The sequence below is a fragment of the Rhineura floridana genome, chromosome 3, assembly GCF_030035675.1.
Source record: "Rhineura floridana isolate rRhiFlo1 chromosome 3, rRhiFlo1.hap2, whole genome shotgun sequence".
Classification (NCBI taxonomy): Eukaryota; Metazoa; Chordata; class Lepidosauria; order Squamata; family Rhineuridae; genus Rhineura; species Rhineura floridana.
Window position 1 is genome coordinate 198,363,769 of NC_084482.1, and position 27,550 is coordinate 198,391,318.

General features: G+C 44.9%; 1 protein-coding gene across 3 annotated transcripts; it reads right to left on the minus strand.

Moving 5' to 3' along the window:
* Positions 1–333: 333 nt before the first annotated feature.
* On the minus strand, positions 334–26,792 carry NEU1 (neuraminidase 1). Of its 3 annotated transcripts, none has more exons than XM_061622126.1 (6): positions 26,376–26,792; positions 9,697–9,889; positions 6,227–6,489; positions 4,769–4,954; positions 3,179–3,398; positions 334–1,066 (listed from the first exon to the last, which is right to left on the minus strand). In XM_061622126.1, the coding sequence occupies exons 1-6, from the start codon at positions 26,574–26,576 to the stop codon at positions 846–848; spliced, it is 1,284 nt and encodes a 427-aa protein (XP_061478110.1). In that variant the 5' UTR covers positions 26,577–26,792; the 3' UTR covers positions 334–845. The 3 variants fall into 3 exon arrangements, with proteins under 3 accessions (XP_061478110.1, XP_061478112.1, XP_061478111.1); XM_061622128.1 differs by lacking the exon at positions 26,376–26,792 and adding an exon at positions 21,026–21,118; XM_061622127.1 differs by lacking the exon at positions 26,376–26,792 and adding an exon at positions 15,469–15,582.
* Between the last annotated feature and the right edge of the window lie 758 nt (positions 26,793–27,550).

A 27,550-nucleotide genomic window follows, 5' to 3' on the forward strand; every position in this document is an offset into this window, starting at 1 on the left:
CCTGGTGGGGCTTGGAGAAGATTGCCTGTCTGAAACCCTAGAGAGCTGCTACTGGTCAATGTCAACAACAATGCGCTAGATGGAACAATCTAATACAAGGGAGCTTCCTACACTGCGCTATAGATAAATGGGAGGTCCATATTTCAGGCTATGGATGCTGGGGATAATGACAGGAAGTGGCTGCTTCCATCACACTCCACTTGTGAACTTCCAGAGGTATCTGGCTGGCTAGATGGACCTTTGGCCGCATCTAGCAAGGCAGTTCTTGTGTACTCCTTCTCACTAAAGAAACAAATTAAATTAGATAGAGACAATAAGTAAAGGTGCAGAAATTAATTTATTCATTATAAATCTTTCCGATTTTCTTCTTCCCAGTTGATTCCACTAATAAGAAATCGCAATCCAATCCTGGATAATCACTTGCTTCTTTATCAGTCAACTTTCTTCTCTGTTGTCATCGTCTTCCTCTTCCCACCCCCAGAAATCTCCACCCACCCAGAAATTCAATAGCAGCATCTAAAATTAGGAATGTTTTTGAGGTAGAATGGCAGCCCTAACATCATCGTGGGGAAAGGCTCCTGTTCGCATTCCTCCCTAGGGAGGCCTGCAGAGTGTAGGGCAAGGATGAGGGACAGACTCAGCCCTCCTAAAGATCCACTCCTACTGCAGCAGGGCCCTCCCAAGTCCTGTGCCAATGCCCTTCAAATCACAACATTCAGCCCTCCCACCCAGCTCTGCTGATTTCTCCCAATGCAAATTCCCTTCTGTCCTAACCCAGCAGTCACAAGGTTCAAGAGTGATAAAGGCACATGGGGAGGAAGCAGATGGAGGACGTAAAGGTGTGGTCAGAGCTTCCCGTTGATGCTAATCTTGACCACAGAGATGCTCTCCGTGGACTGAACCCGTCCCTTCTCGTAAATGATAAAGAGGCTGTGGGCATCCTCTGGGGAGGTTCCGTCTAATGATGTCATGGAGGAGTAGCCGCTGGCTCCGCTCCAGATCTGCAGAGACTCCTTCCACCATGAAGACCCATTGGTGAAACTCCAGCGTAGCGTCATGTTAACCCCTGGGTCAGAGAGGGGACAGAGTGCAAGGTCATAAAGGGCTGGTGTGATTTTGTGGGGTTTTTTTGACACCTCTTCCTCGTTCATAAGGTCATTCTTTTGTCAAACCTTTGGTTTGGGTTTTTTTTTTTGCAATGCCTTCAGAACCAAGAGCATTTTGCAATGCCTTTAGAACTGTAGTGGTTCTAGAGTGTCAGACTCGAACTGGGGAGGCCCAAGTCTAAATTCCCACTCAGCCACAGTGTAACCCACCACCATCACTCAGCTGCCTGAACCTATCTCACAGGGTTGTTGTGAAGCTTATCAGGATACTGAGTTATGCACCTAATACCATGTTGCCCACGCTTTCTGAACCTAATGTAGAATCAAAGAACACCCACAGTCACAGCAATAGCAAAGGTCCTGCTACAATCATTCACCATAAGCGGACTTGAACCACAGGATTTTCAGTGGATGTGCATAGTAACGTCTATCCAATGCATCTCTCTGGAAAACCACAGGCCTCCCAGAGACCAGTTCTTTGCCTTGCTGTGGTTGGCATTTTATGTCTAGAGAGAGATAAAAGGGTGGTGGCCAACCACAGCAGGAAAGGATTAAGCCAGGTGAGCCAGATGTCACAACCAGCAAAGTTATAGTCTCTGGGAGGCCTGTGATTTCCACAGAGATGCATTGGCTAGTAGGAATGGGGCTTCAGCCCAAACACTGAAAAGCTTATGGTTCAAGTCCAGCAAAGCACCCGCCATGGGCTCTGGCCTGTTCCTGCTTTCACTCCTGCTAGCATCACTTCGGTTCCTTCTTCCCCCCAGCTCCTCTACATGCTGCTCTCCTGGCACCACCCTGCAAAGCCTTTCTGGAATTGACTTCAGCCTGGAGTTTAATTGTTGGGGAGGGGGGGACACAGCGAGCTGCTCAATGGCAAAGTGTATGCTTTGCACAGGGAAGGTTTCAGATTCAAACCACTGCCATCTGCAGAAAGAGCCAGTAAGAGAACCGTGCCTGTAATCTTGGACAGCTGCTGCCAGGCAGTGTTGACAATACTGAACTAGATGGATCAGTGGTCTGACTCTGCTCTAGGGTCTTACACTACTCAGTGGAGACTAGTGGTTCCAAAGTCAGTGGGGCATTGAATCTGTTCTGGGTTTGAATCCGAACTTTCAAGGAGCCGTTCAAGGTACTGAAAGTTCAGACTAAAACCAGGAGCGGATTCACTGTCCCACTGACGTCAGAAAAATAAGTCTCCACTGATGCTACCTCTGCCCAAGACTCTGGAGGGTCAATGCTGGTCACAATAGTTAACACTAAGCTAGATGAACAAATAATCCGGCCTGGTAACGAAGCAGCGCTTTTTATGTTGTCCCATTCATCTTGATCCTTGGACAAAATCACCTCTCTGGAAAAGGATCAGCCCCACAAAGACTTTTTTTTCCCCCTGAGAGTCCCTAACCCCCATGAGGAGTAGAGAGACCTCAGTTGTGTAACCAGGTGGCAACCGGGCAAGATTAATACCACCAACGGAACCAGCCACAGGACAGACTGTCTGAAAGCAAGGCAGAGAAGATTCTTGGTGCAACAGACAGCAGTGTTTGGTCAGGAGCCAAATAAACAAATATGCCTTACAACCAGCCGATGGAGGAAGCTGCTTTATGCCTAGTCAGACCCTTGGTTCATCTAGCTCAGTACTGTCTATGCTAACTGGCAGCACCTCTTCAGGATTTCAGGCAGGGAGTCTCTCCCAGCCCTACGTGGAGACGACAAGGATTGAACCAGGGACCTTCTATAAGTAAAACAGATACTCTAGCCCTGAGCTGCGGCCCTTCCCTTCCTGGAGGCCAATGAGAGCACTGCAGACTCCCCTTCTGCAGTAATATTGAACATAGCCCCTTAATCGTGAAAAATGGGTGGCTCATCAGACTAATCTCAACAGTCAACCCGGGGGGCCTGGTTTGAAGCCTAGCTGCCCGTCAGCTTTGCTAACAGGCAGAAAATATTTGTGCCCTGACTTGGGACACAAGCTCGCTGTGACAAACACAGCCTAGCCCAGGCTTGCCTGGGCCAGTCTCTGTTTCCGACCCACATACAAGCCAGTCTCTCTCATACACAGATTTTTCACTCACGTTGGCTCTCGTGGGCCGGGTTGCTAAAGAAGACAAGACCAGATTTGACAAGGGCCCCTGCAGCCACAGCTGGATCCACCAAGGTGCTATCAAATGTCACGTTCTCCAGTGGGAGGGTGTCGCAGGCATCGTAGCTGCGGATGACGATGCGGCAACTGCAGTGGTAGAAGTTTTGGTTCCTGGCGTTGATCACCACGGAGCCATCCAACAGCTCATAGGGCTGTAAAAGAAGATAATCGGGGAGGTAGATGAGATTAGGGCAGATTTGGGATGAACAAGGAAGTTTCCTTGGTCTAAGCTGAGTGCTCCACTCCAAGTGCTCCACCCATCTTCCGCTTCCTTCCTTTGTACCATTTAGCATTTCAAAAACAGGTAATACAGGAAGGAAGAAGCTACTATCAGATGGCACTGCTTTGAGATTCCCAGGGGAAGGATGTATTGGCATGGCAATGGAACAAACAGTCTGGCCCTCTCAAAGATATTCCAGATCCCTTCTTCAAATTTCATCTAAAAAGTAATGAGTATCTTGAAAGTTTTATTTAAAGAATTAGAAGAAGGGGGGAAAAGGCAAGCAGAATCCTACCCAGTTGCTGAATGAGAAATCTGCTCTTAGCATTTGGAAGAGTAACTGCGCAGAGAGGAGGAATGCAGGAAGCTGCCTTATACCAAGAAAGGGAAATATGTAACATGAGTCTACAGTCCAATACACAACTGAGAATAAGCCTCACTAAGTTTAGGGGGGCTTACATCTGAGCAGCCTCGCACAGGATCAGGCTGCCTGTGCTATGTATGGATGTGAACGTGAAAAAAGCGGGTAAGAGAAAAATCAACTCATTTGAAATGTGGTGCTGGAGAAGAGCTTTGCGGATACCATGGACTGTGGAAAAGACAAACAATTGGGTGTTAGAACTAATTAAACCAGAACTGTCACTAGAAGCTAAAATGATGAAACTGAGGTTATCATACTTTGGACGCATAACGAGAAGACATGATTCACTAGAAAAAACAATAATGCTGGGGAAAACAGAAGGGAGAAGAAAAAGAGGAAGGCCAAACAAGAGATGGATTGATTCCATAAAGGAAGCCACAGACCTGAACTTACAAGATCTGAACAGGGTGGTTCATGACAGATGCTACTGGAGGTCACTGATTCATAGGGTCGCCATAAGTCATAATCAACTTGAAGGCAGATAACAAAACAACTGGGCTAGAAACAATGAGAGCTAAAAACGGAATCTTTTATTTTTAATTTCACTGAATGAAAGCTAAGATTCTCAGAAATCTTATGGTTGTCCTTGAGAAGCCAAATCCTAAAATAGGCATGTGGAATCTGTGGCCCTCCAGATGTTGTCAGATTCCCATCAGCTCCAGCCAGAACAGCCAGTGGTCAGGATGATGGGAGCTGGAGTTAAGGAACAACTGGAAGGCCACAGGTTCCCCATCCCTGCCCAGAGTACTATTAGCTTGTTTGCATGTACAATTATCACAGCAAGCACTTCCATGCAACACAGCAGTTGGAACTAGGTTCTTGTTTCTTCCCTGCTACTTGCAGCAAAGTAACAAAATGTGTGTGTTCAAGATCACACCCACCTGGCATTCATCAGGATTGAAGTCACTGGGAAGCTTCACCCCACCGTAAGGGATCCCATGCAAGGGTTGCCGCCCATATCGCCAACTCCAGCCATGGTCATCACTGAGGAGGCAGGAGATCCCATCCCGCGATATCGTCCCATGGCCACAAACAATCAAGCGCCCCTTCTTGGGCTCATAACGTTTCTGCAAGCCAGAGGTAATCAGATGGAAGTCATCCCAATTAAAAACATTGACAATTTTACATTAAAGTCATAAAAGAAAACCACAATAACCAATGAGAAAGTAACAAAACAGCACAGAATAGCAATGCAGGAGGAAGAAAAGACAACCAGTCAAATAGAGGCCTGGGTAAAGAGGTGTGTCTTGACCAATTCCCAAAAGCATGCAGGGATGGTGCAAGATGCACTTCAGAAGGGAGGTCATTCCACAACCTGGGGGCACCACAGAGAAGGTCATCTCAAGTGCTGCCACCCCTTAAACCACAAAGGGCGATGGCACTGCCAACAGGGCCTTTCCTGCTGATCTGAACACCCAGGCAGGTTAACGTGGAAGGAGGGGCTCTTCAGATATTTGGGGCCCAAGTCATTTAGGGCTTTATATGTAAGTGTTAACACCTTAAATAGGGCTCAATAGCAAATTGGGAGCCAGTGCATATCTTTCAAGACCAGTTAATGTGCATCTTCCTCCGCAGCATAATTTGGAGTGAAGGACTGGTCTGCCTAAGTTTAAGCTATGAATCAACAAGTCACTCTCATTTGAATTTGACCTCTGCCATGAATATACTCAATGTCCTCGGGCAACTTTTTCTCTCACAAATCTGGAATATGGGAGAATATTAATACTGAGCCGCTTTACAAGATTGGGCACAAGGGGCAACAAGAAGATCATGTATGTGGAAGCACTCAAAAGCACCAACAAAACAGTGCTTTTTTTTGGTATTGTTCTCCACTATAAATGGGGCTCAGCGAATTCTCTTTGATGCCCTCCCTGTAAAAAAAGACTTCTGTGCACAAACACCCTGAACACTGCAGAATTAATTAATGAAAATAAGAGAATTTTGGCAAATTTGGGGAAATTATCTTGTTTTGATTAGTAAATTCTGCAGTTTTTGCAGTGGTTTGCATTATGTAGTCTAGTTTTGCTCAGCTGTGGGTGGGGGTGACTAGGAAGCAAGAGGTTATGCACGATACTGAAGGCCCATCTCAACTCTTGCCACCCCTCTGGCTTCTGAGATTTTATCAGGCCTTGTCATGTGTTTTTGAGCACATCTTTAGCAGCCATGAGGACTAGGAACTTGCTCTTTTGAAATTCTCAAAAAGCTGAACATTGCACCCAGTATACTACCCTCTGGCCTGTTTCTGCGGACCTGTGGAATCATGGAAAACACACAACCATGTCAATTAAAAACAACACATAAATATATACGAACCCTACATCTGGCTTTTGCCTGCTCACCTGGATACCATAGCCCGGTCCAGGGGCAAACATGGTTGTGCCAACCTCCTCAGAGAGGTTCCGGGGGATGCTCCACGTGACCCCGTCATCACGGCTGCGAATGATCATGGTGCTGGCAATGGGACATTTGTTATAGTGGGCGCAGAGACTATATATCAGGAACACAATGGCCTCCTCTGAATCCACCACCACGGCTCCAAGGTTGAGGCCGTCGGCCAGGGAACCATCGTTAACTATGAATGAAGTTGGGCTCCACGTAGTGCCTGGGAAAGATACAAGAACTATGTTGGCATTGGCCCACAGAAGTAGTAAAGAATGTGCCTTGCATGCCAAAGGCCCCGGGTTCAAATCCCCAGCATCTCCAGGGAGGGCTGGAAGAATTCTCTGCCTGAAGCCCTGGACAACCACTGCCAGTCAGCGTAGGCAATATTGAGTTGATGGACCAGTGAGTCTGACTCAGTAAAAGGCAGCTTCCTAATGTTGTATTTCTTATTAAAAAAGCTTTTAAGGTGCCACAAGACTCTGAACACAAGTATGGCATAAGCAAGCCTTTGCCATTTCCGTGCTGACTGGGGGCTGATGGGAGTTGTAGTCTAAAACACCTGGAGGGCACCAGATTGGCCAATGCTGGCATAAGCGTTCACGGACTACAATCCATTTCATCAGATGAAGTAGACCACATTCCGCAAAAGCTCAAGTCATAATATTTATTTATTTAAACTATTTCTATCCCACCCTTCTACCCTATAATAGGGCACTCAGGGCAGCTTACAAAAATAAAACATGTACATAATAAAATTGTAAACAATAAAATCACAAAAACATTAAATAAATTAAAATACATAAAATACAATTAAAATACATAAAATACTGTACACACACACACACAAACGTAATTCTGTTATGTTTTTAAAAGGTGCCACGTTTTTAAAAGGTGTCCAGAGTGTTAACTGGGGCTGGTTACAGGGACCATACAACTCCCTTGTTACAAGAGCTCCACTGGCTGCCAGTCTGTTTCCGGTCACAGTTCAAAGTGCTGGTTTTGACCTATAAAGCCCTGTACGGCCTACGTCCAGGCTATTTGTCAGACCGTATCTCCCTACATGAACCTGCCCAGGCCCTGAGATCTTCAGGAGAGGCCCTTCTCTTAGTCTCAACACCTTCACAAGCGTGATTGGTGGGGACGCGAGATAGGGCCTTTTCGGTGGCTGCTCCTAGGTTCTGGAACTCCCTTCCTAGGGAGGCACGAATGGCCCCTTCCTTGCCATCCTTCCGTTGGCAAGTAAAGACTTTTTTATTCCGACAGGCTTTTGAGATAGAAGGTGTTTAGGATTCGGCTCTGCAAGGTTTGTTTATTGTTTTATACTGTTATTTGTATTATTTTAAATTGTTTTTTAGTATTTTAAGTGCCTGTTTCATGGTTTTAAGGTTGTGTATAGTGTAATTGTATCTTAATTGTATATTTTTATATGTTTTTAACTACATGTAGTTTTATTTGTAAGCCGCCCTGAGTTCCAGTTTGTAAAATGGGCTGGGAAAAAATAAAGTTTCATTCATTTCATTTATTTATTCGCAAGCTCTTTCTCGTTTCTGCTGTGAAAAACACAGCCTCTCCTCTGGAAATTATTCATGATAGACACAGGCAGCACTTGAGGTGATGAACAATCCAAGTAGTTTAAACAAAACAAAACAAAACGGTAAAATACATTCTAAAACCAGCAGAAAATGAAAAACGACAATGTTTGGGAGAAACCAATCTCCTTTGGACCGGCAACACACATTAGGCCTCAAGGCAACTCACAAAGCACCTGACCATCATGGAGGCCTTTCAGGTTCCTTCCCTGAGTGATCCAGCCTAAACACAACACACCCTCGCTGCCACAACTCCTTTGTTCACCTGGGCAGCAAAGAATCTCTTCAGAGTAGGGAGGAGCAAAGCGTGCAAATGTCTAGCTGTTGCCAAACAGCTTTCCCGCACTCTCCAATTGCTTTTGGGCCTGGAATGAGATTGCCTACTTTTTATGGTCATTGCTTCTTGCACCTTTAAAATGGAATCAGCAAAAGCGTTAGCAGACAGCCAAGGATTATGCCTCTAGGCGGCAGAAAGCTTCACCTGCCAGATTTCTGCAGACCAAGCTACTGTTGAAAAGGCACAGGAAGAGGCCAGGAGCACTTTTTCAGGTCAGTTGGCAACAATAATTTGGAAGCAGTGGGAGTATTGGTTACCTAGCAACGGCTAAGGTCTTCTCCCACAAACAGCAGTGGGATTTGGTGGTAGTGGGAAGGCCAGGATGGGCACAGAGGGGGTTGCTTAAGTGACAGCCAGAATCAGCTCACCTTAATGCTCCAACTTTTTCCCCCTCTGTGAAATATATTATTCATTCATTCAGCTCTATTCAGAATAAAGCAATTTAATTGTGGATGAAGGGGTCAACTTGACATGTATAACCCAGACCTAGACAGATGGGCCGGGAGGCCCTTTGCTAACCCACCTTTGTATTCAATGCGGCACCAGTCCCAGTCAGGGTGTGTGTGGTTGCTATCATCCATAAACATTCCATCTCCCTCACCAGGAGACCGATCCACACTGTGTATGGGTTCAAGGGATTGTTTGTAGTGCTAATGATAAGACAGTATTGCCCTCAAGCTTACAATCTAAAAGACATGACACAAAAGGAAAAGGGACTGGGGGAAGGAGGAAAAAAGCAAGCTTGGGCACTATTTCTTCAAGTTCTTGTAATGACCATCTGCAACAGAAGGGTAGCTTTCTGACATATGGAGGGCAACAAGGGCGTGATGGAGGGGGCAGGACCAACGGGTTTGTCCCTGCTCTCCCCCCTCATGGAATTCTCTGTGTGTGTGTGTGTGTGTATGTGTGAATGACTAGAGTCCTCCTCTTATCTGTCTTGCGTTTCCCTAAGGCTTGAGTTATGGTGGGGGAAGAGGTGGGGGGCCTTAACAAAAGCCACAAGCTCCATCCTTTCATGGAGGATAAGGCTATCAGTGGCTACTAGCCATGATGGCTATGCTCTGCCTCCATAGTTGGAGGTAGTATGCTCCCAGATACTAATGGAAACCGCAGGAGGGGAGAGGGCTGTTGAGCTCAGGTCCTGCTTGGGGGTTTCCCATTGGGACATCTGGTTGGCCACTGTGTGAACAAAAAGCTGGATTAGATGGGCCAACGGCCTGACCCAGCAGGCTGTTATGTTTTCTGGCTTCACCCAATTTTAACCAAGCCATATCCTTCAGCCAAATCATGCTCCCAAAATTTTGCCAAATCATGCCTTCCCCAAAAAAAGGAAGATGGGAGGACAACATAAAAGATGAGGGGGGCTGGGGTACATTTGTCCTCCCCTGACATTCATTTCACGGCTTTCCCCTCCTTAGGGATCTGCGGGCACATACCTGACTTGCAACCCACACCCGGGCCTTGCTCCATTCCCCTCTCCCCACCCCTCAGCCTCACAAACCTTTGTCCAGCGACCTGCGAAGGGCTATGAATTTAGCTCCGATGTCAGAGGCCGAGTGCTTTCTGGCTTCGGAGAAGGCCAAAAGGGTGCCCCGAGGCGTCGCTGTGATGAGAGGAACTCTGAAGGTGTTCACCTCCCCAATCACGCTGCCACTCAGCCACAGCAACTGCTCCATTGTGATGGTGGGTTTCACCTGCCGAGACAAAACCCAGGAGGGAGTGTCAAGGTGTTGTTGCAACGAAACTGGCACGGGTGTCAACAGAACATCTTCATGTTCCTCGCAGGAACCAATGACAGCTGTTTGCTGGTAAGGCCCAAAGTATGTGCCTGGAGTGAGATGCAGGTTTTGACTCCAGTTACCTTCATCAAATCAAACTCAAAAGGGGGCATGAGTGAGGAATAACCCATCACTAATCTACTGCACAGCCTCGCCCTGGTTATTCGGATGTGATGGAATGCAGGAAAGGACCTTTTTTCATGTCTTCTAACCGTGATGGCTATGTCCTACCTCCCCTGTCGGAGGTAGAACACTTTTGAATACCAGTTGCTGGAAACCGCAGGAGGAGAGAATGCTGTTGTGCTCTGGTCCTGTTTGCAGGCTTCCCACGGGCACCAGGTTGGCCACTGTGCAAACGGGATGCTGGACTAGATGGGCCATTGGCCTGATCCTGCAGGCTTTTCTTCTAACAGCAAACTCTGGTGGTAAGTGCTGACAGCAGTGGGACATGTTTCAAATGCTTCACAGAACTCAATGAGGCAATTTATGGAACTGCCTTCTAATGGCTATACATTTGGCTCCATCACTATAAACTTTTAAGCAGCCTTCAAAACCCATTCCTTTCATCTTGCTTTTATTAGAGATGTTAGGATGAATTTTTAACTACTTAATGATCTACAACGTTGCTGGTTTTAAATTGTTCCAATTTTATATGAGCATGCTGCTGGAAAGAATTTGTTTAAATGAATGAATGAACAAACAGAAACCATTTACTCTCGTGGGAAAAAAGGATCTGAGACAAAATTCCATGGATAGTGCTATTTCCCCCCACCCACCCCTTTGCAACTGTATCTTAGGCTGCATTGAGTTTGCCCCAAGTACCTCAATGGAAGACACAGAGAACCAAATCCCACCCTCAACTGCACAGTCCCGCTCTGGTTTCTGTATCTTGGTTATTTTTATTTTTTTAGACCAAATATTTTATTAAATTCATACAATCCGTACAAAATGTAAACATCAAGATTATAGACGATTTAAGAATTCATATAAAGATCACAGTGTTTACTATTACAATAATAAAATAAATTGTGTGTGTATAAATAATTAGCTGTTAAAAAGAATATATTCTTCAACTGGCATCCGACGTATTCTTCACAACTGAAACCTGCTCTCCTCTTTTCTATAATATTATAAGTTTCATAGCTTCAAAGATACAGCAGCTAATCAGTTCCCTGCTCTGAAATTCCCAACTCTCTGTATTACGTTACCAGGTTCCACTCACTAATGACTTCTCTAAACCTCTTTTTCTTTAAGCATCACTGTTAATTTAAACAACTTTAAGCTCGTCCCATATCTTTCTTGCCAAGTCTATTTTACTGGGTTACCAATTTTCCATGCCTCTGCATATATTGTATTCTCACAGGCACGATAATATACAACACTTGATTTTGATGGCATGCTCTATATGGTCTTTCACATAATTTAATTTCTTGGTTATCTTACAACAGCCTTCCGAAACCTAGGGCCCTCCAGATGTTGTTGGACTCTTAACTCCCATCATTTCTGACCACTGGCCAAACCAACTGGGGCTGATGGGAGTTGGGAGTCCAACATCATCTGGAGGGCATCAGGTTGAAGAAAGATGCACGAGAACATGAGGAGACAGAAGAATACAGCAGCTGGTTTTTAAATAAATGATAATTTATGTTACATGTATACTCTCTAGCTCAGAGCTACCTACTTAACCTCACAACAACCTTGTGAGATAGGCTAGCCTGAGAGGGAGTGGCCTCCCAAGGCAACCTCGCTTTTGAAACCAAAGTTTCCTGTGTCTATGCTCCTGAGTCACTGCGCTACACTGGCCCTCAAAGGCTGGTGGATCCTTTTCAAAGGATGAAGGAACAGATCAGAGAATCTTTGTCAGCGGTGGAGATTGCAGTATACTCTATTAAGTACATAGTAAGTAAGCACCCAAGGCTGTAGACTCATCTGCAAGTATACTATGGTCCAGTGAATTTATCTGGGAACATCAGATGCTGCAGCATGACTGAAGTGAAGGGTATATGAACCTAATCTGCAAAATCTGGATGTAAAACCACCTGGAACCCATGTAAGAGCAGACAGAGCTTGGTTAAATAATTGAGAGCTAGTGTGGTGTAGCAGTTAAACTGTCTGACTAGGACTGAGGAGATCCAGGTTCAAATCCCCAATTATCCATGAAGCTCAACTGGGTGACCTTGGGCCATTTCCTTTCTCTCGTCATCTTGAGCTCATTAGAGGAAAGTGAGATAAACAGACACAACACAGGGCAGAACGGAGCCAATGTTAACATGTATTTTACAATGTAGAGAAGACCAACTTTTATGTTATATTCTTATGAAAGTGCAGATTAGAAATACTTCAGTAAACAAACTCTGCTTCAGCTTGGGATGCTGGAAACAAAAACCTAGAGGAAATGTGAAACTTTCCACGGATTGTTACACATCCTGTGCCATCCCTCTGCCTTTCTTTGCAGAATTGTTATTTCTGCCAGGCATGTGATCAGAGGTGCTGATGAATCATCGGCAATCAAGCTAAGAGGAAAATGTCAAAAGGCCCCTAAGCGTAGTGTCATGAACCAACCCCAGTTCAGTCCCAGGACTCAGGGCAATTAATCCTGGTAAGGCACAACCCTGTGCCTCCCCTTACTAGGGCTGAGTAAACCAACAACAACCCTGTAAGGTAAGTAGACTGCCACCACCCCTTAACCTGGTCCCCCATTCTGGGCCAAGGGGAAACCCAAAGTGCCAGAAATAGACCAACGGATTCCAACAAGTGGTGCTGGGGGATTCCTGTTCGACCCCTTGGCCATTGACCTGTGGGGTCCCTCAGGGCTCAGTTTTATCCCCTACGCTATTTAACATCTACATGAAACTGCTGGGAGAGGTTGTCCGGGGGTTTGGGGTTTGGTGCCATCAGTATGCTGATGACACCCAACTCTATGTCTCCTTTCCACCTAATTCAAAGGAAGCTGTCTCGGTTTTAAACCAGTGTCTGGCATCAGTGGTGGACTGGATGAGGGTGAACAAATTGAAGCTTAATCCAGACAAGACAGAGGTGCTCCTGGTCAGTCGTAAGGCGAATCAGGGAATAGGGATACAGCCTGTGCTGGATGGGGTTACACTCCCCCTGAAGACACAGGTTCGCAGTTTGGGTGTGCTCCTGGACTCAGCGTTAAATTTGGAGTCCCAGGTTTCTGCAGTGGCCAGGAGTGCTTTTGCACAATTAAGATTAGGGTGCCAACTGCGCCCGTTCCTTGAGCAGTCTGATCTGGCCACGGTGACACATGCCTTAGTTACATCCCGTTTAGATTACTGTAACGCGCTCTACGTGGGGCTGCCTCTGAAGACTGTTCGGAAACTTCAGGTGGTACAACGTGCTGCAGCCAGAATGCTAACTGGGGCTGGTTACAGGGACCGTACTACCCCCCTGTTAAAAAAGCTCCACTGGTTGCCAGTCTGTTTCTGGACACAATTCAAAGTGCTGGTGCTGACCTATAAAGCCCTATACGGCTTAGGTCCAGCCTATTTATCAGACCATATCTCCCTGTATGAGCCTGTCCGGGCCCTGAGATCCTCAGGAGAGGCCCTTCTCTCAATACCCACATCTTCTCAAGTACGACTAGTGGGGACGCGTGAGAGGGCCTTCTCGGTGGCTGCCCCTAGGCTTTGGAATTCCCTTCCTAGGGAGGTAAGAATGACCCCCTCATTGCAGTCCTTCCGCCGACAAGCAAAGACCTTCCTATTCCAACAAGCCTTTGGAATTGAAGGCTAAGGATAGGGCGTGAAGGGTGCTGCATTGCTAATGTCTATTATATCATTTTTAAACTACTTTGAACTTTTTTAGCTGTATGTGTGTATGGTTTTAATATTGGAAATAGTTTAATCTTATTTTAATGTAGACTTTGTATGTTTTTAATTATATGTATTTTTTATCTGGAAGCCGCCATGAGTTCCAGTTTTGGAAAAATGGCAGGGTATAAATAAAGATAATAATAATAATATTTATAACAAGTTTCCCTTGGAGCTCTAGGCAAAATAAGCAATTATATGTTAGTCTGTGGTCAACTGGCCAAGGTACGGGATTCAGGGCCACACTACGCCTTCTTCAAAGGAGAGTATACTATCCCAAAAGTGTTACTTTTTAAAAAGTTATTTTTTCCCATTCCCATGCTTACTGCCTTATGATGGGACACATGACTCCCAATTTTTAAGCTACATTAATTCTAGCCAGAATAACCCAAGTTATTCATCAATGCTTTTTGTGTCTTCGTTGAATAGCATATTTTACAGAACCCCAATAAAGCAAGTGGAACATTAGTGTTTGATTTCACAACCCAGAATCTTGACTAGGAACATGTGGACTGTTAAAGCACTTTTTAGCCTCACGGATCTCAGTGGGAAGGTTAACCACGTGGCTAACCCCTCTCACAAAGAACTCAAATGTGTATCACGTTTAGGATATTAAAAAGCCTGTCCCTGTTTCACACCTCTGAAACCTTAGACAGTATCATCATCATAACATTTAGTAACAGCGATCTCAGGTCTCCGAGTACCCATTCTTAGGTAGCCAAAAAGGCATCACCTTCCTCTTTCAACAAGCCTTTTATGTTGAGACCTTATCCCAGTCTGCTTCTGTGTTGGAATTGCTTTTTAATATGTTTTTAAACCTTTTTTTAAAAAATGTTTTTAACCTTTTTAAAAAAAAGATGTCTTCAAAGCTTTTTTTAAAAAAAAATGTTTTTAAAGTTGTTTTGTTTTAGTGTATTTTAAAGTCTGTTTTTATGATGTTTTAAATTGTTTTTAGTACTTTTGTTTGCCGCCCTGGGCTCCTGCTGGGAGGAAGGGCAGGATATAAATCAAATAATAAATAAATAAATAAAATCAGCCACACACAAGGAGGAGGTATCAGCAGGATTGGGGAAACCCCAAGGTTGGAATAAGTACCAAAAATAACTTAAGTAAAAGAAACCAAAAGGAGGAAAACACACACACACACACACACACACACACACAGAGAGAGAGATGAGTCCAATGAGGATTGAACATACTCAGTGGGTACAGACTGCAGGCTGACTGATGGTGGAGAGGGTATAGGAGAATCAGAATAGTAGAGTTGGAAGGGGCCTATAAGGCCATCAAGAGACATAAAAACAGGAGGGGGAATATAATGGAGTACTTGGAGCCCCCCCCACCAAAAAGGAACACTGCATATCAAATCAAATCAAATCAATCAAATAATACTAAATAAAATATGCTGCGAGATTATGTTGCAGGTCCCTCATGTATTTGAAGCTAAAAAAGTAAGACGTTACAAAGGGGAAGAGAAACAGCAGGGCCAGGACTAAGGGTGTGCGTTTGTTTAAACTGGCTTTTAATATATATATTTTTAAAGAAAGCAGTCCACACCAGCCTCAGTATTAAGCCACGGATTGTTTAAACATTGCACTAGTTAATAAATGCATATGCAGCGTTCTGACACCTATTGTTCGGCACTTCAAAAGGCTGGCAACGTACCTGGGGAACAGAGCGGCCAAGGTTGGGGTCAGCTTGACATCTCTCTCCCACGCCAAAAACAGGAAGGAAGACTGGATACGTAGGCAAATCCGGCATGAGGGCCAGCAGGCGGCCACATCACAAAGAAGTGCAGTCACTGTGGAGACTGCTGTGAAGGCTCCTGAGAACTTTTAACTTTCAGGAAGTCAAAGCACACCCCGAAACCACCCCTGATCATCAAACATGATTTGGGAGGGCACTCTGAGTCGGGGCAGGGAATCCATCTGGGCTAAAAGATCTACTCCGGGGTGCTGTTTCCAGGCAGAGGACGCTCCCTAAGAACAGAGTTGCCACCCACCCAGGGAAGGGGGGAAAATAAACCCGCCTGGTCTGGCCACGTTTTGTTTTTTTCTTGTTAGCCAATTTGCCAGCAAAGCAAGGACCAGGCTGGTTTTAGTACTCACTCTCAGCCCTTTGGGGAAGGGGGGGGCTGTGTGTCTCCGCAAGTGTGTCCATGTGTGCACACATACACACACATGAAAAGTATTTTTATTATTTTGTTACAATAACCAACTTTAACAAACATTGTAGTCCTGATGTCCTTGTCATATTACCCTTTTTCCTCTTTGAGTTCACACTTCTGTTGCAACACATTAAAGTATGAATGGGGCCACATGTCTCCCCACAGTGTCCCATGTGCCAAAGGGAAGATCAGTGCCAGGATATGAAAGGCATCCAAAGTATCAGCATATTTGGCCTTCACTTTCGGCCTTCTGCTAGCGCTGCAATTTTGGTCCGTGCATGTTTTTAGCTGCACACAGTATGTCAGCCTCCTCAGCCTGGTGCCTTCTGTCTGTTTTGGACTACAACTCCCATCAGCCACAGTCAGCATGGCCACTGGGCAAGAATAATGAGAACTGTAGTACTAAAAAAAATGTGGAGGATGCCAGGCTACGGAAGGCTGCCTAAGGTGAACAGCATTTGGGGGGGGGGAAAGCAAACTATACATCTCATTCCAGGAAGCCCCTGAGCCTGTCTCCTCTTTGTTCAATTTAAAGTGAACAGATTTTGTACTGAGCTATACTCCAAACATTTGAGCTCCATCCTCAGTCCAGCTTAAAACCATAAAAAGGCTCCCATCCCAGATTGCTGTCCCCCAGTCCCTCCCTCCCTGGAAAACCGGTTTTATTTCTATGTCAAGAATTTGCAAACTTAGCCAGTGAAAAGCGCTACCTGAGGCAGCTGCCTTAACACCATCTAGCTCAGTATTGTCTACAGCAGCTTTGCCGGACTTCAGACACAGAGTCTTCCCCAGATCTACCTCCAGATGCCGGAAATCAAATCTGGGACCTTCCGCATGCCAAGCAGATACCCCACCACTGCATGATGGACCTTCTGCCTAATCTGCATCTTTGATCAAACGGGCCTCGCCCTCTGACAGAGAAAGGCTGGGGACAAGTTCTTGGTATATGTGGCATTAATGAGGTACTTGCAGCTCTTCCTTGTACCTTGTACAGGGCAGGAGGATTTTGCCACACTGTGTGGTGCGGACAATGGAGGTGTTACTGGAGCTCAGTGGTTCAGCTCATCCTCTGCACATGGAGTGACATCGCTTTTAAAAAGAAAAAGATAGCAGGTAAGGTGAAAGGTCTGAGTCCATGGAGATCTGTTGCCAGTCAGAGCAGACAATACTGACCTAATAGTGCCCCAGTTGAGATTCAGCGACGCACTTGTCCATGCATCCCCTCCTCTTCTTTGCTGAATTACCTGGTTCCTTAAACTGCAGTTTCTCCAAAAAACTAGGGCATGCCAGCAAGATGGAGTCCCTAACTCACAGTCTGCCAGTTTGGGATGTTTAAGAAACCAAAACTGCTTAGATGAAGCCTTTTACACAACGGGAGAAGGGAAGAAGAGCGCTAATAATAAATAAAGACATGGCCATGGGGACCAAGATAATTGCATCTGAACCTATACAGCATACTCTGACCTATAAATTAGACTCCCATGTTCCTATCTCATGCAGGTTGGGATGAAGGAGCTTTTGCTAGGGTTTCTATAAGGTTTAAACCTCTGACCGTTTCCTGGGGATTCACGGCGCAGCACGTAATGAGTCAAAGAAGTTTGTATGGCACTGATACAACACACAAATAAGATTTCAAGAGCTGAGAACACCGTGCAATTCTGAGGTTAAAAGATAAATCTGATGGATCAGTTTAAAACACATCTCGGGGCACAGCTAATCTCTCCATCTGCAACATCAGGAAGTAGTTGTGGCCGCAGGGCACACAGAAGACCAGACGATCAAAACAGGAACAGGGCAAGAGAGGGCACATGCAGAGCAGGGGAGGGGAGAAACCAATATTACCAAAGACTCAGATTCATGAGGATAAGAAATAAAGGAAGTAAAGCAACAAGGCAGCCCCACCCCAGAGGTTTTTCCTCAAGAGGAGCCAAGTATTGAGGTCTGGTTGATTCACAAGGGATGTGCCACACACCCATAGATAATTCACATGGCTGTATACCATTCTAAATCCTAGAACAGCCTTTGCCAACCTGGCATCCTCCAGATGTTTTGGACTATAACATCCATCACCCCAGCCAGCACTGGCCACAGAAAACATGAAGCAGCTTCAAGAAGGAACTGACCCATATTAAGTGATTAATAACTTCCTCTTACCAGCTTTGATTTTATTTTGACCGATTTGTGGATATACAAAACAGACTGGAAATGAAACGGCCAGGCTTACTCTCTCAAGATTTCTCGTGCTATCGTTCTTAGGTGAACGAGGCAACAAACTGTTCATTGCTCCTCTCTGCATAAGTTAATCTGGAGCAAACTTAGAGTGTAGAGAACTCTACCAACATAGGGAGCGGGTGGAACGAGATTGGACTTCAGTGTATCTGACGGTCATCCACTCAGCTGATTCTAGACAGTGCGGTACTGGATCTAAGACTGCCAAGGAGGCAGAAGAAGAAATGTCAGGGAATGTCCTGTTCCCATGGATGAGGGGAAACAAAAGAGACTAGATTTAAAAAAGAATACGGGGGGGGGAATTGCTGTTGTTTCCAGTGGCTTCGTTTACAAAAGATTTAGGAATCAGAGTGGGTTATGAAACAGAAAATCTGTAAACTATATGAATGAGAAGACACCTAACGAAGAGAGGACCCATTTAAAACAGGGCTGGGGAACTTGTGACCCTCCAGATGTTGTTGGATACCACCTCCCATCAGCCCCAGCCAGCATGGCTAGTGGACGATGTAATCTACCAACATCTGGAGGGCCACAGGTTACTCACCCCTGGTTTAGAAACTTTAGAAAGACAGTGTAATATACTGGGTGGTTTGTTGGACTGGGACTGAAGATTATGGTTCTGATCCCTGCCACGAATTTCACCAAATGGAAAATTCCTCTCACTCTCTCTCATATAATTGCTTAAAAAGGGAGTGAGGAGCCTGTGGCCCTCCAGATGTTACTGGACTACAACTCCCATCATCCCTGGCCATAGGCCTTGCTCCCTCTTCCTGGTTTAGAGGATAAAATGGGATCCCATGTACGCCATAAGAGCTCCTTGGGTGGCTAACCCAACCACATTCTATTCACAATTCAGTTCTCAAGAAAAAGAAAATATATCCCTAGAGTTGTATACAGAAAATGATAATGCCACAATTTAATATTACAGTTTTGGGGGGGCTTTAGAATCAATGCTCTGGCCTTTAGAAACCTAGGCCAGAACTGAGGAAGTCTGAATTGCATGGCAAAAATATACTCCTCGGCCTCAGTCCACTGTAAGAAGCACAGTCTGGCCTCCAAGAACAAAGGAAATGATAAAGAGAAACAAAAAGTTATTAATGATTCATTGCATTTTCAGGCTGCCCTCTTTTTCTCTGTGGTATGACTAGGTATGCTCCACACATACACAGCTTTTAAAAATGCTGATTTTTAAATTTTTATTATTTGATTTATATCCTGCCCTTCCTCCCAGCAGGAGCCCAGAGCGGCAAGCAAAAGCACTAAAAACACTTTAAAACATCATAAGAACAGACCTTAAAATACATTAAAACAAAACAACTTTAAAAACATTTTTAAAAAAAGCTTTAAAAACATCTTAAATAAAAAGCGTTAATAAAAACATTGCTTAGAAAAAAAGGTTTTTTTAAAAAAAACATATTAAAAAGCAGTTCCAACACAGACACAGACTGGGATAGGTCTCAACTTAAAAGGTGTGTTGAAAGAGGAATGTCTTCAATAGGCTCCAAAAAGATAACAGAGATGGCGCCTGCCTAATATTTCTGGAAAAAAAAGAGGTTAAAACCAGATGTTAAAAGCAAGTTACCAGGAATTTTAATGCATATTTCATATAACTTGCTTAGAAATTTTGATGATTAAGCAGTATATAAATCTTGTTAAATAAAAAAGGAAAAAATAAAGGTATGTACAGTATGTATACATTTCAGATGAGCCTATATTTGAGCCAGTGGCTTTACATTTTGTTGGGGTGGAGAAGACGTCAAGAAACCTCATCCCATCCCCTGAGACAGGTACTAAGACTGCCTGCTCTGTCTGAAGAGAGAAAAGGCTCCACTGCCATTAATGGATCATGACAGACTTTTCCAGCATGGCACAGTGTGACCAATTACAGGAAAGGCCCTGTTTGTTGCCTTGTGACAGATGCCCTTCAGCCTCTCAAAGCATGTCTAGATCACCAAGTATAGAAGCGTCAGACAACTGCATCTCACTGACTCGGATCATAAGACAAATGGCAATTTTCAGACTAATAAATCTATACAGAGATGGACTCGTTTTGTCAGTTACTGGAATGCAACTTCTGGAACCGTAAGGTTTGAAAGGAATTTATTTTTGTTAACAATGGATTATATTGCTTGGTATTCTGAATAACTTTTTTTTAACAAAGGCATCCCACTCCCTCCCCCACAAAATTTCCATGGGGCTTTCCACATCCCATCTTCTACATTTATAGCTAAATTTCAGTTTCAATGCAAAATTCATATGGCTGCTTACAAAAAAGAAAGGTGAAGAACCATCTGATGCCCCATTCATAAGACAGCACCCTTGTACGCCAAGTTAATACTAGATTCCTATTTAAGAATATAAGAGCAAAATCCCAATTTTCCCCCTAAACATGCCTTTAAAAAAGGAAGGAAGAAAGGAAAAGACTAAACCCACCCTTTCATGCCCACTAATTGTGAGGACGACATGTGTTAAGAGATCTTCAGTTAGCACCCTGATGATGTCAGTTTGCATAAAATAAAATGGACTGCCTTCAAGTCGATTCCGACTTATGGCGACCCTGTGAATAGGGTTTTCATGGTAAGCAGTATTCAGAAGGGGTTTACCATTGCCTTCCTCTGAGGCTGAGAGGCAGTGACTGGCCCAAGTCACCCAGTGAGTTTCCTGGGGTCGTAGTCCAACACATTAACCACTACACCACACTGGCTCTCACATTAAATAAAAGACCCCTTTATTTTTGTTATATAAATATCCGTGCACTGCTTTCCTCTCCCGTATGCCCCCCCCAACATAATATCAATAAATTCAGTTTAAAGACAAAGAACTAACTTCAAGTAGCATTTGCACAGCACCCTTCTCTCTGTGGTCAGGATATGGCTACAGGGATGACCCCTGCATACGTCGGATGAAGTGGGCTCTGGCCACTGTGGTGTAATGGTGTCACTCTAAACAGGAGAGACTCAAGTTCAAATCCCCACTCCATTGCAAAACTCAGGGAATGACAATGTGCCAATCACTCTCTCAGCCTAACGTAGTACCTCACAGGGATGCTAAGAAGGTAAATTTGGGTGCAGGAAGGGGGGAACCATGTATGCCCCCTTGAGCTTCTAGGAGGAAAAAAGATTTATAAATGTAAAAATAAGCTGAGTCATTCCCCATGTTGGGAATGGGTTAACTGTATCACGGTAATAATGTGAAAGACACACAGCTGCACAGGATCAAAGGGGCTGGCTATATAACATTTGCCTAGAGACCCAGGCTGTGTGGGGGGAATGTATGTAGGAGAGACGCTTATGTTGGTGAATGGTTTATTTATGCACTTGGATAAAGTTTGTTTTACTGGCACAAAGCTTAAGAGTGTCAGAGTGTTTTCTTCCTGTTTGCCGGCTCAAGGACGCTGTTAGGCTGGACACCTCTGTGTCCTGTGCAGCAAGCAACGTCTGCCTTGTTGGTTCGGGGCACAAGAGCTCAACAGTATGCCCCCTTGAGCTTCTAGGAGGAAAAAAGATTTATAAATGTAAAAATAAAAATAAATAGCATTAACCATAACGGCCAGAATAAATGCCTTTACTTTTTGTTTTGGAATATAAGAAGTTGCCTTTTACTTGTCCATCTAGCTCAATAATGCCTCCATTGACTAGCAGTGACTCTCCAGGCAGGGCCAGCCCCAGACATGCTGGGGCCCTTGGGCACAAGCCTGCCCCAGGCCCCAGCGCTCCCCTTCCGTGATTCGCGGCAGATCGCTGCCACAGATCTCATGGCGAGAGCTTTGGGGCTCCGCCATTCCCTTGCTTAACCTACCTTGTTCTGCGGTTGTGCACGCAGCGGTGCCCTTAACAAAGATGGTGGCTGAGGTTTCCCTAAGGAGCTGAAGCCTCTGCCGCAATCTTGGTTCATGGCAGGGATGCGTGCATGCAGTATGCATGTGTGCGATCAGCCAAGATGACAGCAGAGGCTTCAGCCCCTTAGGGAAACCTTAGCCGCCATCTTTGTTAAGGGCACCGCTGTGTGCGCAACCGCAGAACAAGGTAGGTTAAGCAAGGGAATGGCGGAGTCCCGAAGCTCTCGCCGTGCGATCTGCAGCAGCGATCCTGCTGCAAATCACGGAAGGGGAGCAGAGGGACCCCTGTAGCCCCAGAGGCCCTCAGGCCAGTGCCCCACCTGGCTGCCCTTTGGAACCGGCCCTGTCTCCAGGGTTTCAGGCAGGAATAGAGTCAGACCCACTAGCTTAATATTATCTATTAAGGCATTAATACTGAGAATGAGGGCATTCTCAGTGGCAGCCCCAGTCTTTGGAACTCCTTCCCACAAGATCTCCGGCATGCCTCTTCCCTAAATGTGTTTAGGAAAGCCTTAAAGACCTGGCTCTTTCAGCAGGCCTTCGGGGTATCCGGGGAAGGTTAATTGTTATAACTGTAATGCTTCCTGCCCAGTTTTAATACTGTTGCTGCAGATGTATTGTTTTATATTCTATTACTGTATTCTATTAATTGTATTTTAACATTTTGTAAGTCGCTTAGAGTGGCCATTGGCCAGATAAGCGACGAAGAAATTAAATTTATTATTTATTATTATTATTATCTACACTACACTGACTGACAGCTGCTCTCCAGGGTTTCAGGCAGGAGTCTCTCCCAGCCCTACCTGGAGATGCTGAGGATTGAATCCAGGACCTTCCACATGCAAAGCAGATGCTCTACCACTCAGCTTCCAAACAGTCTACTGTGTTGATCCAGGGGTGGGGAGCCTGCAGCCTGGGAAAAAGTTTATACAAACACATTTGGGGAAAGAGTGGAATATTTTATTGTGCTTCTAACTTCTCTTTCATTAAAACAAAAACATGCATTAAGTGTCCGCTAACTTGTTGATCTTTATCTTGAGAATGCAGTGTTATGATAGTAATTTTGTGCCTTGACGGTGAAGTTCATGGTCTCATTATCACAGAACTAAACTGGTATGCAACTGGCATACAAGCTGTTGGTTGCATCCAGCAAAATCATTGTTTGAGTGGAACCACATCTGCTCGCGCAGTGAAACTTACCCTCCCTCTCCTCCCTCCATGTACCCCCTTAACCCCCAACCTGCTGTGAAGCTTCCCCTAACCCTCCAGAGCAGATTTGGGGTGAGTGTGGGCTTGCACGGTGGGAACAGAGGGTGGGGAAGTCATTCTGCTGTCCCAGTGACTTTGTTGGATTCAACCTTCTGCCTTCTGTATGGCATTCACTCATCTCAAGTTGTTCTGGTGTTGCACAAAATGTTCATAATTTTGATCTGTTTATTGATTGCTTATTCTACAGCATTTGGATAGTATTTCCCCCAGGTCAGAACCAACAGCAGGAAAATATATTATGGACAGAAGAGCTAGACATAGAAATCTGCTGTGGGATCCTGGCTATTGAGGACGGTGGGGGCAATATTTGAGGCCACCTTCCCTTTTCAGGTTCAGAAAAACCAAGGGGATCCTGATAATTATTTTATGTTCATGAAGGGGACGCTTGGTACTAAAATGTAACAGTGACGTCTATGTATGGCCCAAACCAGGGTCAATAATCTTTTCTAAAATTTATTCTGAACCTTTTGGACTCTTTCAAATAGGGTGAACTTAGATAGTGGGAGATCTTAATTTGTAACACCATGATGGGCTGGGCCAGAAGGGGATGGGTAGGAAAATTAACAAAGAACAATAAATGCATCTCGCAAACCTTCTGCAGTCACATAACTTGAGGAATGCATGTTGGCTGGCTCATCCTGTTATGGGTCCCTCTCAGTAATTGAATATATTGTGCTTGATGACTCTGTCCTAAGTATCGTTTTGCACTGCAGTGGGGATGCGGAAAGGTTCACCATACCCCTGTTGTGGTTTCCTTCCAAATTTTTGGTCTAATCTACCACTATTTGGCAGCTGAATTCAGTTCTTACCCGTCAAAGCTCAGTTACAAGCATTGCAGGATGCAGTCAGATAGTGCATTGTATTTAACATGGATAGTGGCCCCTCATATACTCTGTCATTTGGGATGCTATGAAAGTGGTGCTTGACGGGGGTGGGGTTGATTAGTGAAACACCTAAATTAAAAAGGCTCCCCCCCCCAAGCATTTAGTTGTAGGCAGACAATAAGGAGCTTGAAAAGCATCACTGACCAACAGGATCTTTTAGGATATACAGAGCTTTGGAAACTAAGAGGCTGTCTCTGGAAGCATTGGAGTGTGACTTGACACCACAGTCTTTAGTATACTTTAAATAAAAAATGCTATGAATATGGAAATAAGAACTCTAGATTGCTCATTCATGCATTATGGAGAAAACTGGTTTAATCTAGAATTCTCCCAATTCATAAGGACTGGGGTGAAAAGCTTTGGGGCCCTGGGGCTATTAGTGGTATTTTTGCTAATTATTGTTCCAACTCTTTCTCCTCTACTAATCCGGAGGTCCCTCCAATTGTTAGATTTCTGGATTGTGTGGATACACACCCTTTTCCAGATGTGTTCCACATAATAGTGCAGATTACAGAGGCAGTCATTGTGAAACTAATGCACCACAAGTCCTCTGGACTAGATGGTCTGCTGGGAGGCAGTTATAAATGTCTTTGGGACTCTTTCCTCCCATACTTTTATACTTTTAATACTTTTAATACTTTTTTAACAGTTTATATTTTAGTACGAAGTTTTGTATTTGTTTATATGTTTAATTATGTTTTGGTTTTTTGGTATTTCATTTCATTTTTAGTTGTTTAATAATGTTTTAATTGTATTGGATGTTTATATGTTGTGCACCGCCCAGAGAGCTCCGGCTATGGGGCGGTATAAAAATCTAATAAATAAATAAATAAATATGTTGCTGTACTTCAAATCCCATCAGCCCCAGCCAGCACGGCCAATTGGCACAGATGATGGGAACTGTAATCTAACTGCTGAGTTACAAACTGGGCTAAGTGGTATACTAGAGTGAGTTATTGAAATGATTAATATAATTTTAATGTAAATTTAATAATAAATAACATATGACATATTTTTAAACAACCAAAATATACAATTAAAATATCATAAGTACAAACATACATAGAGATGGAAAGCTTGCATAACAAACACAATTTCTCACTATCTTACGTATCTGAACATGCCAACTTCACAAAGGGATCCTATTCTGACAACTTTCCAAATGAACAACGCACACCATCAAGATAGTCTAATCTCAGACTGTCTCTAACCAAATGAATTTCCACTTTTATCAGATCTTCTTCATGTTCAATTGTGTTATGTATTACATTTACACTGAAAAATGAAATGAAGTGCCTTCAAGTGGATCCTGACTTGTGGCTACCCTGTGAATAGGGTTTTCATGGTAAGCAGTATTCAGAGGGGTTTACCATTGCCTCCCTCTGAGGCTAGCCCTCCCCAGCTGGCTAGGGCCTTCTCAGCTTGCCACAGCTGCACAAGCCAGCCCCTTCCTTGTTCGCAACTGCCATCTGGGAGGCAACTGGGCTCCTTGGGACTATGCAGCTTGCCCACGGCTGCACAGGTGGCAGGGCATGTAAACCCTGAGCCACTCACTGTGGGGGTGATCTTTAGCTGGCCCTTGATACCCAGGAGACACGAGCGGGGATTTGAACTCACAGACTCTGGACTCCCAGCCAAGCTCTCCTCCCCACTGTGCTGTACCAGCTGTTATATGTTACATTAACTTTTTATCAATCATTCCAATAACTCAAGCTGGTACACCACTTAGCCCAGTTTTGTAATTCAGCTTTTGTTAAGATCGGGTTCTCATCGTTTGAAGTTGCAGTTTTAACTGTAGTCCAACAACATCTAGGAGGGCTAGAAAGATGCCATTAGATTCTGTTGTTGTTTTCGCCCTTACGTGGGGTAGGAGCAGAGAGAAGACAATATCTGGCCAGACCGATTGGTTCTGCGGGTCTGCCCCCCCATGCCTTGGCCCACCTTAACCTTCCAGTTTGGGGGTGGGTGGAAAGTATAAGGAGGGCCACGCCATGATCAAAAACACAATGATCAACACAAGCCGCCCTGAGCTCTTACTGAGAGGAAGGTCGGGATATCAATCAATCAATCAAACACACACACATACATACAAGGGGGGAAACCCCAAACTCCTGGGCTCCTGCTGGGAGGAAGGGCGGGATATAAATCAAATAATAAACAAATAAATAAAACATTCCCACCCTACCTGATCAGGAGTGGCCACCCCACATGTTTTCCGGCAGCAGAGGACCAAAAGCAGCAGCAGCAGCGCCCATAAGGAGAAGCCCAGCCTGTCCCGAGGGAGGGATCTCCTCCTGGGATCACCCCTGGCGCTCATAGCTTCGACAGTCAGGACCCCCCTCGAGGAGGAGGAGAAGGGCGCGGGCGCCTTTCCCCACACCATCATTCCCCCGCGATCCCGAACCGACTTCCCGCCTTGTGGTCGCCAGGCAGCCTCTTCAGCAGCAGAAGTTTAAAAATTAAAAGGGCTCTTTAAAAACCAACCAACCAGCCCACCCCGAAGAAGACGACGGGGACCATTCAAAGGCTTCAGCTCCCGGAGGAGCTTACAGGAAGTAGCTCTGCCAACTGTAACCACAGTGAACTGTCAGCGCGACGCGTCGTTCTACGGCTCCCCCCCCCATGAAACCATAGATTCGACTAGCTCCTCCCACTAGCCGGCTCTTTAAAGGGGCAGGGCGAAGACAGTAGGAAACAAACTCAAATGGGAACGTTGCGTGGGAGTCGAGAAAGAGGCACGGGAACCCAAAACTTCTAAAAAGCACTTTCTTAGAGATGGATTATCTAAGAGGGAGGGGAGACATATACATGGCGGAGAGTTGTATGAGCAGCTATTAGCTGTAATAGATAAGTGGAACCTCCAGTGCCGGCAGCAATATAGCTCTAACTACCAGATGCTAGGAGCAGGCAAAGTGGTGGGCAAGTTGCTTTTATGTCTGGCTTGCAAGCTTCCCAAACTCATCTGGGTACCTACTGTTAGAAATCAGATGTTAGAGCTGAACCCTTGATCTGATCCAGCAAGGCTCTTTAACGGCACCCTTAGTATGAGATGAAATGAAAGCATCAGTCTTACATACGCTTCTATACAGCATGATCTATTGATCCGAGTATGAACATACAGTCACAGAATAGTAGAGTTGGAATGGGCCTATAAAGTCTTTGAGTCCCACTCCCTGCTCAATGCAGAAATCCAATTTAAAGCATACCTGCTGTCCAGCTGCCTCTTGAAAATCTCAAGAGAGCCCTTCATCTTCCTAGATAATTAGTTCCAGTGACATACTTCTCTAACAATTAGAAAGTTTTCCTGATATTCAACCAAAATCTGGCTTCCTGCCCTGCCCATTATTCCATGTCCTGCAC